Source organism: Calliphora vicina, chromosome 3, assembly GCF_958450345.1.
Source record: "Calliphora vicina chromosome 3, idCalVici1.1, whole genome shotgun sequence".
NCBI lineage: Eukaryota > Metazoa > Arthropoda > Insecta > Diptera > Calliphoridae > Calliphora > Calliphora vicina.
Genome location: NC_088782.1, coordinates 7,014,694 through 7,032,355, shown reverse-complemented (window position 1 = coordinate 7,032,355; position 17,662 = coordinate 7,014,694). Strand labels below are relative to the sequence as shown.

Below are 17,662 nucleotides of genomic sequence, written 5' to 3'. Positions count from 1 at the left end.
CCATATTTGATCCATGTTTGAGTGACATAATGTTCAGGTGCTTGTTTTCATTTCCGTTCCATATTTGTACATGGTGCTAGCTAGCTGGCTTTCTTTCTTTCTTTCATACTTACTTACTTTCGGTGTGTGTGGTGGGTATTTGAATGAAATTTTTTTATTTTTCTAAAATCAATTAAAAACCATTTGGTAGCTACACTCATAAAATTAAATCTCTTATAAGTAAAATGTAAATTTATTTTTTTATTTTAGCCACCTTTTGTTAGGCTTCCACTTTGTGTTGATTTGTTACTCTTCAAGAATATTTAATTAATTTTTAAGAACTGCGTAATGTTTTTAATTAGTATAAAATTTAAAAAAAAAATTACACCCAGAACCTTAATGAATTTTTATAAATCCTAAATACAAATTTAAAAAGCCTCAAATGACCTTTTCAATTGGACCTGTCTTTCTTTATTTTTCTTAAACAATTTGTAGATCAAAATCAGTAGGTCGTGATTTTATAGACTTAATACAGTTCTGCAGACTTTTTATAAAATATTTTTTAAATTCAGGGAGTATCACTTTATTTTTTTATATTTTCTATAACTTATCCTCATATTTCTCCCTAGTATTAATCGTAATTCCAGAATGATTTGAAAACAAACATTTTCTAAAATGTAAAATTGTTCACAGTGATTTAATAAACATTTAAGAGTAATAGCAACAAAATAGATAGTAACAAAATAGATAGTTGATTCCTTATTTCAAAAATACACTTTTCCTTAAATTGTTCAAAAAACCTCTACTTAAGCTTGAGAAATCTTTGAGAATTATGTTTGATGAAATAAAAATAATATAATTTCTCAAACGTTTCATCCTAGCACCAAACGTAATTCTATATCAAAGTATTCTATCCTCAAATTGTTCAAAAACCTCTAATTAAGCTTGAGAAATCAAATGAAAAGAACTTAATTTCTCAAGCGTTTGATGTTATTCAAGTTTAAACAATAAAATACTGCTTCCTAGTAAACCTTCTATTTTGCTATCAAATTGAGAATGATTTGAAATCAAATCCTTTCTCAAATATTCATTGTTTGAGAAAGTGTTGGGAATAATAGCCTTCTCAACAAAGTAGTGGAGTTTATTCTTAAATTGAGAAATAGCTTTATACTCAAATGTATTTCAAATCTAAAATATATTTGAAAATTATCAAAAATGTATATTTCAAACGTTTGACTCCATATTTATTGGGTTAATTGCTTGAGAATTATTTGAAAACAAATTTATTTGTTAATTCCCAACGATATTATTCTCAAAATATAATTTAAAATGTATTTCAGTTTAAGCTTGAAAAATCTTTGAGAATTATCAAAATTAATATTTGTCAGACTTTATGTTTGTTGTTTTTCCTATCAAGCACTCTAGTTTGTTATTAAAAATTGAGCATGATTTGAAAATAAACTTTTTCTCAAATGTCCAACCTTGGAAAATACTTCGATAAGCATTTGAGAAAAATTGTATTTCCCAACATTTGAGAAGGTATTTATTCTCTAACCATATTCTCATATGTATTTCAAGACTTCATTAAAGCTAGAGAAAAGTTTGAGAATTTTCTAAAATGTATTTTCATTTGATATGACTTTGTTTTTGTTGGGTTAGAGAATGATTTGAAAATAAACTTTTTCTCAAATGTCCAAACCTTTGAGAATACTTTGATAAACATTTGAGAAAAATAGCATTCTTAACATAAGGGTATGTTTATTCTACATTTGAGAAATACCATCAATCTCTAACCATATTCTCATATGTATTTCAAGACTTCATTAAAGCTAGAGAAATTTTTGAGAATTTTCTAAAATGTATTTTCATTTGATATGTGATGTTTATCCTACATTTGAGAAATACCATCAATCTCTAACCATATTCTCATATGTATTTCAAAACTATATAGAATCAAACAATTGGAAATAACAAAAAACTTATTTTATCAATTTGAGAAATACCGATTTATTCTCAAACTAAACTCAAGTGTACTTTAAATTACGTAAATTACTTATTATTATTTAAATTTTCAGTAATTTTTATCAAATAGAGGCATAAAATAATGAAATAAAATATTAAAGTTATATAAATAATTGTTAAATTTATTTTGAGAATAACTTGAGAAAACACTATTTCTCAAATATTTGTTTTTAAATCAAATTTAGCTTTGATATTGTTAAGGGAATTACATTTGATATCAAATTGAAAATATAAAATTTTTATCTCAAATACTAAATAGGTTTGAGAATGACTTGAGAAAACACTATTTCTCAAATATTTGTTTTTAATTCAAATTTAGCTTTGGTAGTGTTTAGAGAATTACATTTGATATCAAATTGTAAATATAAAATTATTTCTCAAATACTAAACAGGTTTGAGAATGACTTGAGATAACATCATTTCTCAAATATTTGTTTTTAATTCAAATTTAGCTTTGATAATGTTAAGAGAAATGCATTTGATATCAAATTGAGAATATAAAATTATTATATAAAATTTGAAATTCAAACCTCGGTTTAAGTTTGAGAAACCTTTGAGAATTAAATAATGTGGAAATAAAATAATTTTTTTAAACTTTTTGAAAATGCAAAATTTACGTTTTTCCTAAAACTGTTCTTCAAATATTGATTCAACGGTAAAAGATATTGATACATATTATAGACTTGACGATTTATCGGAATTATAAGAATTTTTTTAAGTTGAAAATTTTCTGAATAATCCATATTTTTATGAATTTTCACAATTTATTGTAGCAAAAGTTATTACAACTGCTCAGTTTCTTTAAAAATCATCTAACAGCCCTGCTAATGATGACTCGTTAATTTATTTAAGACTTTTCCAGTCTCGAAAACAGACCTGCCTAACAATTAGTATTTTTCTCTAGAAATAATAAATATTTTCCTAAGAATCCTAAATACTTTATAATGTTGCAAACTCAAGGACAAACTTAAATAATTGTTTTGTTTTGATTACCTCTATGCGGTATTTGGTTGTTGTTGTTGTTCCTGTAAGCAATTTAAAATGTATAAAACTCATACAATGACAGGTACTCATACCAATAAATACACCCACACACATACATGTTTTAATGTCTAAACAAAACCTCTTCCTACTTCATTGTATACCTACATAGATATAAATAGAAATAACATAAGTACAAAGATACTACATACAAATTCATATAAGTTGTTTCGTATGTATCCTGTTGGTAGGGTACCTAAATGTGTGGGTGTTTTACAAGGCGCGTCTATACCCACTTTTGATATGAAGAGGTTGTTCGTGCTTAAGAGCTGGAGAGTGGTTCATGAATTTTATATTCACCAAAGCAGACAACAAAAACCAAAAAAAAAAAAACAAAAAACTTTGCGAAAGTCTGTTCATTATCCTCTAAAATTTTTGTCTGATAAATATAAATAATTTTACAGTTAAAAAACAGCATTTACCTAATTAGCATGGTGACTGATGTCATTGAATTAAGTGTTAATGGGAAGATAGATTGATATTTATGTACTCATGCTATACGTAAATATTTATACATAAATTTCATTGACGTCATTACAAAAATTTCGTCATTGCTGGCATTTGGGCAAAGGACATTAATGTTACATATAATTTTGAATTTTCTTTTTGGCATATTTAAGAATCGTAAATTATTTCGCTTCCCTTCTAAAACTAAAGACACTTTCTGATATTTTTTTTAGACAAGACTTTTTTAAAAAAAATTTCGAACAATTGACTTGAACCTGCTGACTTTTAGCTAAATATATGACAAAGTATTAGACAAATTTAATTTCTTTTAGTTAAAAATTATAGCATCATTTGTATGGGCACGTTTGAAATCTAATTAATGACTTTGCTTTACCTTCAATTGCTTCCTTTTTGACACAATTCTTTTATTTCTATTTGCTGCTGCAGGATGTTTGTTTAAATATTTCTGTGTATAATTATGCATTTGGGAGAGTGGCTGGCTGGCTGGCTGGCTCTTCATGTGTTGGTTTCTGTGTTTCTCTTACACACCACAACAACAACAACAATAGTAGTAGTATAAACAAGAAGAGCACATTAATAAAATTGAAACTCACGTTCATATATACATGCACTCTTAAGAGGTTCATTAAGAATATTGGCCAAAGAGGAAAATGACAAAGTGCCATACTTAGGGTACCCACTCAGTAGATATATAAAGAACAAAAGACAGCTTGATGATTTTTTGTTGTTTTTGTTTTATTATTTTAGTCTAAAACATTGTCGTTGTTGTGATTTTATCCTTTTGCTTTAGCACAATCATTTTGCCTTAAGAAAGAATAAACCTGACAGTTTATACGCACAATCTACTCATTTTCATATATTTCTACATTCCACACATACACACAATGGTAGTAATAAATAGGACTGGTAAGGAATGCATTCTTTTGTATGGTTTAATGTTAGAATTCTTTCAAAATTCCTCCAGCATTTCGTTGCAATTGCAATTTCCTTCCAAAAAACTCGTCAGTTTTCAAGATTTATTATTTGGTGATCTGCTCCTACGTATTTTAAGCCCGCGAGTATTGAGGAAATATTCTTAATTTTTATATTCAGTAATGACGCTATAACAAATTCTTTCCAGACAAGGTCTTCTTGATAATTCCGAAATCGACATGCAGGATCGCCATCACTGGCATTTGTTTTAGGAGGAAAGGATACTGCTCTCCTGAATATCAACAAGTTTTTCTAGTGTTTTGAATCAAAACTATGACGGCAGTTTGCAATGAAAGCCAAACACAGATCCATGGAACGAACTATGACGGCAGTTTGCAATGAAAGCCAAACACAGATCCATGGAACGAACATTAATCGATATTTTAAACGAACGCCAACAAAACTCTTAAGAAGGACTTTATAATAAACATATTTAAATTAGTATCTCTTATCATTTTCCAATGAGGTGGGTCAAAAGCAATGTCATATTTGTATTAACAGAATTATTTGGAAAATAATTTTAAATTGTATGTAAATTTCACTGACTTTGACACCTTCCAACTTATTTCATTGAAGTTCTAAGTACATGTTAACTAGCCACGTAACTATTTCATATCTATCTTCTGGTTTTTGGAATAAAAATGCTTCCAAATTTACCCAGTTGTACATCAGCCGTTGCGTCGAGCAATTTGCCTTAATAGTTGGTAATATCATAAGTTACAACTTCAACAATATTAAAATAAAAAGACTTCAAAGTGAAACTTGTTTTCCAAGCAAGCAGTAGCATGTTAACTTTCAACAAAGCATAATCCAGAATCCCAAATACATTCTCATTTAAATAATTTTTTTTCTTTTTGGCTGACTTTGGTCGATGGTTGTTGTTTTCCCTGGCGGAAAAAGCTTCCGGTTGATACAGCTGTTGCTGAGTTGTGAATCTTTGGACGATTGGGAATCGGATCGTTCCGGAGCATATATCAAATTGGGAATGCATTGGTCGATGGTCCTTTGTGTTAATGTTGGTTTTTCCAAAGCGAGAGAATAATTTTCTACCGTAATCTCCTTCCATTTATTAGGAATATACTCTGATTAGAGACTATTCCTTAAGATTCTAATCAACTTGGCTTATGGTAAAACCGACAGGAATTTGAGGTGCAGCTCCAGAGCCCTCGTTATCATAATTTGCCATAGAGAAGAGAAAGATTGATTGATCAATAGATCAACAAAGTTATTAATTCCATAGAATAAAATTTATGATTAAAGACTAAAGATCAGAGTATTACGATTGGTAGCATTTTCGCGCACCAATGACGAAACCAGTTACTGTTCCTAATAAATTTCATGCGCTGCTGGGTTCAGAGACCTTATTTTCATGGTTTTTGCAATCTGGAGATTAGGTACTAGTGAAAAGAGTTCTAGATCTCAGTTGCTCAATCTTTCCGATAGCTTAAATAGTTTGTCTAGTATGTGCCTGGACGTATCTGGAGATGATTGGTCACATCTATACAATATGAAGTAAATTGCGAAACCAGTTACTGTTCCTAATTTATTTCAAACGTTGTGGAGTATTCTGGTTTAGAGCCCTTATTTCCATTGTCTTTGGAACTCTAAAAGTGTGCTTCCATAAGTAGTTGTTGTTGTAACTGAAGTGATTGCTAAGTTGACAGCCGTTGGCTGAGAGAACTCAGGTCATGCCATTGTGTAGAACCAGTTGTCCAAGCAATGACAGCAGTAGTTTTACCATGCGGTATCAACGGTATTCAAAGGGAGTGAAAGGCGAAACCAGTTACTGTTCCTAATCTATTTCAAACGTTGGTTTAGAGCCCTTATTTCCATTGCCTTTAATACCCTAAAAGTGTGTTTTCATAGCGTGTGTTTCAAAATGATTGCTACGTTGACTGCTGTTGATCGTGCGAACTCAGGTCATGACAGAAGTAGTTTTACCATGCGATATCATGGAGAATCATGGTGTATCGGGAAGTTTTCTTAGTATTTTCCAAATCTTTCCCTGTTTAAGCTTCTGGTTTTTATCTGGAATGTATTGAAACAGTGAAGATAATCGTATCTGTTGCCTGAGTATTGTTTCCTTTTCGCCATAGTTGCACTAGTCTAGGTGTCCACCATTATTACTAGAGTTTCCTAAGACCGTGTCGGTCCTTACAAGTAACATAGAAAGCGTCTTGGGATCATAGATAGCAAACTTAGGGTGTCCTCCTGATTCCGTGTGCTAACCAATCCTGCTATTGCTGGAGTTGATATGCTACCATTATGACTGCTAAGGTTTCCTCAGTCGGTTCATCTAGGATAATGAATTATGTAAGATGTATCCTGAACATAATTCTAAGATGATTAAAATAAGAGCACATATTAACTTTTCAAATCACAATTTATTTTGAAAAGCTTAACAAAACGAATGAATTCTTTCATGATCTGGAGTATATCATCATACGAGTACAATACTTCTGAGTTGACTATGTTTGTATACCATGCGAGTACACAGCGATAAATTTATGTTTATTATATAAGTTATACTCAGCTACCTGAAGAAACGACAACAACAACAACAAAACCAACTAAAATCAGAAAAGATGAAAAACTAAAGAAATACAAGTCAAAGAAGAGAAAAATAAGTAATCGTACAAACAAACAAACACATTCATGTGTGTTTACGATTACGACGAACAGCTGTAAGAATCTATGTGTGCCGAGTGTAAGGGTATGCGTGTGTGTGTGTGTTGAGTTTAGTACTAGATATCTTATAGCACTTCTTAAGGTCGATCACTTTTGTTCATATATTTTGTATATAGCGTTAACTGAAATGTAAACGGCTGTTGCAACTTCATAAATTTGTTATTAATATTGAAATGTTAGAAATTAAACCATCTCGGAATAAGATTTTATGAATAAGATGGGCTGGTAGGGAAGTGTATCTAAGACTCTATTATGTTTCTCTTTAAACACCATATCCCCAGCATTACTTTGTCAAATAGCTATAGAATAGAACTATTATTCACCCCTTGCTAATTTAGCAGCTATATGTAAAATTGTACTAGTAATCATTCTACTAAATATAGTGTGTTGTAAGTAAAAATCCACGCGCAGCATGGAAATGCTTACAAACATACACACTGTGTACATTCTGTTTAAATAAATAGACATTATTCCATCTGTTCTTTCAACATTTCTTTAACAATACCCACACATTTATTCTTAGACATACATACATATACACATAGATAAATAAACATTTTGTTTTAATTCTTCTATTCCCTTAACATTTTTCTTTTGTATTTGCTGTAATACGAGTATGATTTTGTTTGTTGTGACTGTTTTATTTTTTCTTCTTGTAGTTTGGTTTGGTTATTTCCTTTCCTTTTCAAATAGCTCTATGATTTTTTAGCTTTTCAGTAGTTTCTAATGTGTTTGATAAGACAACGTGATCTTCTTTGTTTTTTTCTGTTTCAAATTTCCTTCCTCCCGATGACTTGGTTTTCCAATTCCGATATATGTCATGATTCATTCATTTAAAATATCTTGCCCTGAAGCTAGATCTAGAGAAAGTAATTCATATTGCTAGCAGCTGATGTTTTCCATGCCAAAACAAAGCAAACATCATTTAACACTTTAATAAAACTAATGTATTCTTCTATTGTCTCAAATTAAATTTTAAATTTTCCAAAAAGTCAATATATATTCCGAAAACAATAACCTTCCAACCGAAATTTAAGACTTTGTTTTATTTATCAAGTAGAATCGACAGCTATCATCGGCCATCAAAGTGCCAGATATAGAATGCTAGTAAAAAGAGTACCTCTGTCATTGACTTTGCTATCTTCGAAAGTTCTTCCCTGGGGATAAAACTGTCGCTGAGTTGAGAATCTTTATTTCTATGTTTAATCTAAAAATTATACTTTTTCCATTACAATTTCTTCTAAAACTTTAAAGCATGAGAGAGATAGTGAAATAGAAGAAGGTTAAGGATAAGTTCAAAGTAAAAATAACATTATAATAAATCAATATAAATCATAATGAATTCAATAATTATGAAGGATTACGGAGATATTATTGGTCGCAGATATTCAAGCACCAATATGGAGTCAATGAAGAAACCAGTTACTGTTTCCTTCCAGTCTGGATATGCTATATAAAGGAATGCCTTTTCTCATATTTACGGCGTTGCTCTTCCAAGACATGCCTGAGCTAAAGCATTTAAAAACCTGTCTCATCCTCATTTTCACAGATAATACTTAAATCATTGAAGAACAGATCTAGTCTTCTTGCAAGAATGCCAAACTTTCACTATCAAGCGATCATTCCGATGTTTCCGTTTCCACGCAGAATATCGCATTATCTTATTCAAATATTTCCGTTATTGCTGGGCTAGACTGAAAATCGAACACAACTTTCAGTGACCTTATTACAGATCTTATAAATATTTGTGTTGTTCCTACTCCAAATCTAAAGCAGATGAAACATTCTCCCTTCCTCCTCATTTTGACTGATTATACAGAAGACATTGAAAGTCAGTAGATTATTGATAGCGGATGTTCCTCAAATATGAAGCCAATGAAGCTACTGTTTCCTTCGCGTTGTTTGTGGCGCTGCTCCTCCATGACAGGCCAGAGGCAAAGCAGATTAACTTCCGGCTCTTCCTAATTTTCACAGCTTATACAGACCAAATCTTCTTGCAAGAATAGCTAACTTTTAATATCAAGTGATCATTGCCACAACAGTATGATTGTTTGTAATGGTTTCGTTTCCAAGAAGAATATCTCATTATCTTATTAAAATATGTTCGTTATTCCTGCACTAGACTGAAAATCGTACACACCTTTCAGTGACCTTATTACAGACTTCCATAATATTTGTGATATTCCTTCTCAAGAGTAGTGTAGATCAAAAGAAGATAAAACTATCTTCCTTCCTCCTCCTCATTTTGACTGCTTCTACAGAAGACAATGAAAGGCAGAAGGTTGAATTCGCCCTATTACAGACTTCCAAAATATTTGTGTTCCTTTTCCAGGGTAGTGCAGATCTAAAGCAGATGAAACATTCTCACTTCCTTCTCCTCACATTGACTGCTTGATTGAATTTTAAATGTAGACCTTGTCGAATTTGCCTTATTACAGACTTCCAAAATATTTGTGTTGTTTCTTTTCCAGGGCAGTGCAGATATAAAGCTGATGAAACATTATCCCTTCCTCCTCCTCTAATTGCCTGCTCAGAAGACAATGAAAGGCAGTCTTGGTCTACTTACATAAAGGTCGAATTTGCCATATCCGGTGATTAATTGCTCTTGATTGTGAAGGTTTCAGCCTTAGAATATATGTGGTACAAGCCTGATCAAGGATGAGCTGCTTATAGCCTCATAATGGGATACCACAAAGATTGTGGAAATCCGTATTGTCCTTTTCTTTCAGTAAAAATCCCATGACTACGCACTCATATCAGACTATTGAATGTGTAGCCATCTTATTCAAGAATTTCCATTAATCCTGGACTACATTTACATGACGTTAATAGAGCCGTCCGGGACCTTACTCAATATTGGCTATTGCTACAAATTTTAATCTTTATTTGACATTAGATTTTGTTCTAATTAGAGACATATTTATACAACTACTGCCCTCTATTTATGAAACCGGAAACTTATCAATCCAACTTGATATTAACAAAGGATTTATTTTATAATACTGGCGGCAAACATTTGAAAAGTATAGTTCAAATAATTGTTGCTGTTTTTCGTTGTTTCAAAGTCTTAATTAATTTGAAAAACAAATATACATATGTATGTTTACTTGCTGGGTAAACTTCCGCTTTTAGGCGATAAGAGGTGTATGATGAGTGTGTATCAGGGTTGAAAAATATTATTACAAATGGTTTCAATGAGCTTAACATAAAATTATGGTACTTTTTTGACGGCAATAGTACCAGAAATTCTTAATTTATATAAAAAAAAAAAATAAAATTAATTTTCCCTTATTTATAATTGTTCTATAAGTATGTAGTATATAATGAACTTTGTTTTATATTATCAAAGTTTGATAAACAAAATTTATTAATTTTTGATAAAATCAAAATTTCATTATGAATAATGCTAAACTAGCCTTTGTGACTAACTCTTGATAAATTAAAATGACTAATTGGTTTCTTGAAATGTAATAGTAGGGGAAATTACTCATTGTTACAAACTACAGCCTAAAGATTTTTTATACTAGCGGAAATCGCTCATGGTTGCAAACCTTGGAAACATTGCATATGTTGCAAATGCTATATTTTGTTCCGCTAGTATCAAAAATCTTTACTTTTGCAAACCCAATGATAATTATAATGTGATGTTGCCATGGGATTTAATTTGAAGCTTCAAACAAATTCGAATTAAAGGGATTTCATACATTTTTTTCCGAAACCAATTGAGTGTGACTATCGTTTCTTTATTAACCTTAAAATAGAGAGAAAAGGTAACTAAACCGAGTGGAGTTTCCTTTATTACTCCCAACAATTTCAATTATGTATGCATATCTTTCCTTCAGTTATTTTAACCCTCTAACCGGCCAATTTTATTTCGAGGTAAAATAATACATTGGAATAAAAACAAACAAAAGAAAAGTTCACGTTCTTGTTTATCACAATAAGTAAATTGTTTGTCTCTTTACACATATTTACCGTTATAACGGGAAAAATAACCAAATAAAGCAGCATTACACACATTTAACATACCCGCCTAAAGGCAGCCTTGCCGGTTAGAGGGTTAAATTTTGTGTTATGTTAGATAGATTTAAGGTAATTTATAGAAATCAATAATAAATGTTTTATTTTAGATTATCACAATGAAAATGTGGCTATAAATATTTATGTATTTATAGGCATGTAATCGTAACATGTGCATATTGAACAATAGTTTTATTTTAAATATAATAAAGTAAAGCAATAAAAAGGAATACACATCCAAACATACATATGTACATAAAAGATGCTTGGAATTTCTAGCTAAAATAATAAAAACAAAAACTACAACTACAACAACAACAACATCATAATCGAAAAACATAAAGAAAAATAAATAATTAACACAATATACGCCCACTTATTGACGTCATATCCGGCACTCAAAATCAAATAAAAATAAAAGAAATACTTACACACACACACACTCTCTCAATCACTTTTAAAGAGAAGCAACTCAACACAAGAGAACTGCTGCTTCTTCTTCATCATCATCATCTGTGGTTAATTCAAAAAATGCTCAACAACCACATTTAACAAAAGACTTGAAGAAAATTTACATTCAAGCGAATAAATTAGTATTCTGTAACGATTAAGGTATCAGAAAAGGGGGCCAGTTGACTCAGGTAAACATGACCGAAGAAGAAGGCAATCAACAGACATTAGTTTGCAAGACTATAGAATAATGAATATTCTTAACTATTAATTAAATTATTTACAAACCGTATAACGTTTAAAATATACAGACTGCCTTTGGGTAGAGTTTATGATAAATAATGAGTTAATGTGTTATAAAAATTCGTTAATGCTTATTAAGAAAACTTGTACGCAAACTATTGACCTTGGCGTGGTTCTGGCTCATTGTCGAATTTTAATTTCATTTCTCTTAATTTTATTTATTTTTCTGTTTATTACGATATAATCTTTAACAGTTTTCTAAAATACAAAAATCCCACAAACAACTATGTATTCGTATAAATATGTATGAAAACAAGTCAAACATACATATATATTGCAGATAAATCGTATGTAGTATAGGTATGAATGAATGTATGTACCATCCATTTGTAGAGTGGATGCCAAATTAAATGTTTAAATTTTGTTCATTAATAAATGCCTCTTCTCATTTAGCACTTTGTGTGAAAAAATTCATTCAACAAATACTTGTTCAATACATATAGACAGATAGATACACACAAACAAAAACACATTCCTAGGTAAATTCACAATACACTGCACGAAAAAATCAAAGCATACAAAATAGGAAAAATAGAAAAAAAACTTGCACGATCAAGTTTTTGAGCACCTGATTTTGCACTGCTGGCCTATGTCTTTATTTCTGCTTGGATAATGATCCAATAAGTTGAATCATATCGTAAAGATTTAAGATACGATTCTAACATATATGACTAATATCATCCAATACACTGCACGAAAAAATCAAAGCATACAAAATAGGAAAAAACATGCACGATCACGTTTTTGAGCACCTGATTTCGTCCTGCTGTCCTATGCCTTTATTTCTGCATGGATAATGATCCAATAAGTTGAATCATATCGTAAATATTTACTTAGTTTGATAAGAATCTAACTTATGTGACTCATATCACCCAATACACTGTACGAAAAAATCGAAGCATACAAAATGAAAAATACGAAAAACATGCACGAATAGGAACAAAATTAAATGTTTTCGTCATGCTGATATATATCTGTGAACAAGTGAGGGTATTTAAGCTTTCAAAAGAACGTAAGTGCCAAAGTTTAGATACTTTTCTGGTCTAAGCTTTTATTTTTGTTTGGATTCTGATTCAATAAGTAGAATCATATCGTAAATATTTACTTTAGTTAGATAATTTGCCCCCAAGCCGATTTGCTTACCAAATAACTCAGAAACTAACTCGAGCGAGTTCATCGTTTTTACCATAAATTCACTATAAATAAATTAATAATTTTCCCCATAAAATAACTAATAATCTATTTTTTTCCACTCTTTTCTTTGCAGAAAGCAAACATACTATAATTGCTGGACGTAGCAACATAAACAATACAAGTAATCGGAGAAAAAGAAAAATCATCTTCAAGTAATTGCAGATAACAACTGTGGCCAGCCGTGTCAAGAGGATGAGGAAAACTGATGGTCCCCGGAGAAGAAATCGAGGGGATTGAGGTTTTAAACATAATTACTTAAACGCTACATGGATCGCAGAAATGGCGGCGATCCCTTGGCGCCTCCCCGGCCCCCTAAATTGTTACCTAAAGTACATCGTCCCAGAGCTCCCGAGCCGGAGATGATGAGCGCAGCGTCTCAAATCACTTCACAGACAACACCAGTAGCAACAGCATCAGTAGCAGCAGCAGCAGTAACACAAGTAGTAAACACACCTCAATGTACAAACCAATCAGATTTAAGTAGAAATAATAATTTGAATCAGCCGCATCATTTAAGTAGTAGTATTATTAATAACACAACATCGTTGTGGTCCTCTTCATTGGCGAACACAACGTCAACTATTCCAACGGCAGCAGCGAGTCCAACAGCAACGACGACTCCCCTGGTTGCCAACAACATTAGATACAATAGGGTCAGTTATAATAATAATCATATTGGTAACATTGATGTTGTCACCCAACAACCCACACAGTTTGACGATTATCAAATACATCATTTAACTTTCCTACCGCAACGACCCTGCAATCTAAGTCGAAACAACAGTCACGTTAGCTCCTCATCGTCCTCATCATCTGTTACAGTTTCGAATAGTTTTACGAGACGTCGACCACCACCGCCAACACCTGGGCTCACTGGTTCGGCCGTACCGCTACTAACAATTAGTGGCAACAGTAGCAGCAGCAATAACAACAATAATTTCCTTAATCATTTCCATAGTGCAGAACCGGTACCAACGTCTCCCGTCACACTGGCGCAACCGCGACCCGAGTCCGAACGGCTCGCCAATGAGTATGTGGACACTCCATTGCGAACGGCCCAACAGCTGCAGAATGCGACACGAATGCAACATCCGGCCGGTCAGCATGACAACGGTCAGACGACGACGCATCACCTGCTGTTGTTGCCGCAGCGTGAGTTACGCCAGCAGCAGCAACAACAGCAACAGAGCCAAAGCCATCAGCACTTACATCGACTTGCCGGAACTGCTGGTTCAGCGAACGCAACGATGGGTATTGACGGCACTGACGGCCTTTTACATTCGCAGCACCACCACCACCCACACAACCACAACATCCACAATCACCAAACCCATCATCATCATCAACTTCACAATCCCAAAGCGCCAACAAAACCTGCAACGGTGACGGAAAAACTCTCGCCGAAACCCGAAACGAGGGGATTCTTAGCGCCCGGCATACAGCCCATAAACCAACCGATCACCAAACAACCCGCCTTATCAAACACCGACAACTCTTGCAAGTTTGCAAAGGAACTACCCGCACTCGACGAGTTGCTCGACATACACAACATTGCAACCGGTATATCCACGCCGCACGGCATGGTCTCCGCCGTCAACGGGGCCAGTCCCCTGGGTACATCCATTGTCATTGGTAGCAGCGATGCCCCCTCATCACTCAATCCAATCACTTGCCCTCGCTGTGAACGCTGCCGTTGCGAACAATGTCAGAGTCCGAGACCGCTGCCCCAGACGTGGGTCTGCAACAAAACCTGTCTCTGCAGTGCCGAGTCCATCATCGACTATGCATCCTGTCTGTGCTGTGCCAAAGCGCTTTTCTACCACTGTGCCCGCGACAACGACCTGGATTGTGACGATAGTTCCGGCACGCCCTGCGTCGATAATCCCTGCTCGTGCGGTCCCTACAAACGTACACAGCGATGGGGTTGGCTGGGCGCTCTCTCGCTCGTGCTACCGTGTCTGTGGTGTTACTGGCCCATGCGTGGCTGTGCAGCACTGTGCGAGCGATGCTATGGCAAGTTCGGGAGGCGAGGCTGTCGCTGCCAACATATCGGCTCCACATCCAGCATGTTTCCCATTACAGCAGCCGCCAACGGCGCCAACATTGTTGTGCTCAGCAATGGCGGCGGTCTGCAAGGCAACACTAACGGCACATCCAAATCATCATCAGCCTCCAGCGGTACACATCATCATATTCACCACAATGACTGCAGTACTACAAGTAGAATCCTGCGCAAAGGCGATCTAACACCCGAAAAACGATTACTAGACTCCAGTCCCGAGTATTAGAAGAATGTAAATAAACAGATTGATTGATTGATTCTGATTCTGATTCCATAGCACACGGTCACAGTCATCAATGGCTGCCTTGTAACACTTTATAGAAAATAGGTGGTGTTTTGAAGAAGACGTTTAAAAACAAATAAAAATTCAAAGCATTTATGATGTAAATAATGTATATGTTTATTAATAATATGTAATAAAAGTAAAATTAAAATTAAATAAATTAAAACTAAAATTAAAGACAAAACTAAATTAACTCAAATAATTGTATGTATTTAGATAAAATCTCACGCTACTACAACTTTGAATTATTATTATTTCAAAAATAATAATAATAATAATGAGCAAAACTAACTAAAACAAATGCGTCTAAAAAAAACAAGATATAAATAAAGAAATTAATTAATTAATAAATGAATAAATTATTGTAATTGTAACTGTAATTGTAATGTATTAACAAAAAATCAGCAACTTAAATGAAAAATTATAAATTAAAATATGTTAAACATCGATCTAGAGCTGAGCGGAAGTTATCTATAAGATGGTCCGCTTGTAAAGATCTGATGTTTGAGCCATTTTTTTAATATGAAAATGGCCAACTAGAGGGAAACATACAAATTAAATACCAAAATTCTTTTTAAACTTTTTTTTAAACACCACCAACAACACTTACATACACTATCACACATCCACACATACTACAACAAAACGATTAAGATAAATACACTACAATACATACATACATATTAATTAATTAATTAAAAATTAACTAAAACTAATGAAAATGAAAAAATAAAAACAAAAGTACGAAATTAGCAAGAGAAATTAATGTAAAACTAAAATAAATTTATTTAAAGTAAATACATACCTACATATGTAATGAAGAAAAGCAAAAACAAAACAAAACTAAACTGAAACTAATATTATTATAATTATTTAACATAAATACATACCTACATATTACATACTACGAGTATAATAAACTACTACATACTAAATATACATACATGCATACATACTATATACATAGATACAAACATACATACATACATATGTACTAAGTATCTAGCTATTTTATGTATGAATAAAAAAAAAGAAAAAAACAAAATATATAAAATAAATTTTAAAAAATAATAACCAAAGACTGCAAACAGATAATTATTAATAATTAGAAATGTTAAAAAAAAGAAACTAAACTAAACAAAATAAAATATATACATACATACACACACACAGATACATACATACTACATTCAAACCTAGTAAATGAGGAAATAAACAAATCAACATACATACCACTTTCATACATACATACATACAAATAAATGATCACACTCATTCACGTTCACGTTCTATCGTATCAATACCAGAAAAAAAATAAAAAAAAAATTAAACGAAATAAAAATTTAACAAACAAAAATTAAACAAAATTATTATCTTAAAGAAAATATGTATAGAAAATCGTAAAATAAAACGAAACAAATTTAAAGTTCTTCATGTTCTTGTAGCTGCTGTTAGATTTTGTATTTCACTTTTGGCTTAATTCTCAAATAGTTTTCTTTAATTGTAAATTAAATAACTCAGAACAGAAATTGCAAATCTTTCTAAATATTAAATATCACCGCAACACTTGGCCAATTCACAAGGTCTCCTATCTGTCATATTGTCATAATGTCCTAATATTTCACAATGGTTTGAAAATACTACTCTGTATGCTATGTCCTGCGTCGAACTCCTAGGAGTCGGCTAAGTCGGGCTGCCGAGTCGTGAAATATTTATTAGGACATTATGACAATATGAGATGTTAGGAGACCTTGTGAATTGACCAACTATAAATACAAAATTATGACTGTTCCAGAAATCATATATGTACCACCACAACATAGGGAAAACATAACCACAACCCCAAATTTAAAATATCAGCAATAACACAAATAAGATGTCACAACCAAGTGAAGTAGAGTCAAAAGTACTTCTACAGAGTTTTCATGAAGTCCGTTTAAAAATTTTTAGAACTGGCTCAATACCTTTTCAAGCAGAGAAAAAAATATAGTTCTAAATGTTTACCATAACCATTTCAATATTATGGTCACTGTAACCATAATATGTTTGTAGCAATCATATATATGATTGCAGCAATTATGTATATGTTTGTGGCAACCATGTTTATGATTCATCAAGAACATAATTGCCATAAACATATATTTATTTACTATAATCATATATATATGATTGCTACAATT

General features: G+C 32.4%; 1 protein-coding gene across 1 annotated transcript in view; it reads left to right on the top strand.

The window, feature by feature from the left end:
• sty (sprouty) overlaps window positions 1-15,684 on the top strand; it is a 38,045-nt gene extending 22,361 nt beyond the window's left edge. Inside the window, exon 2 of the mRNA XM_065503576.1 lies at window positions 13,211-15,684. Within this exon, the coding sequence (XP_065359648.1) occupies window positions 13,404-15,425 (2,022 nt within the window). The 5' untranslated portion in view covers window positions 13,211-13,403 and the 3' untranslated portion in view covers window positions 15,426-15,684. The remainder of the gene's footprint in view (window positions 1-13,210) is intronic.
• The last annotated feature ends 1,978 nt before the right edge of the window (window positions 15,685-17,662 follow it).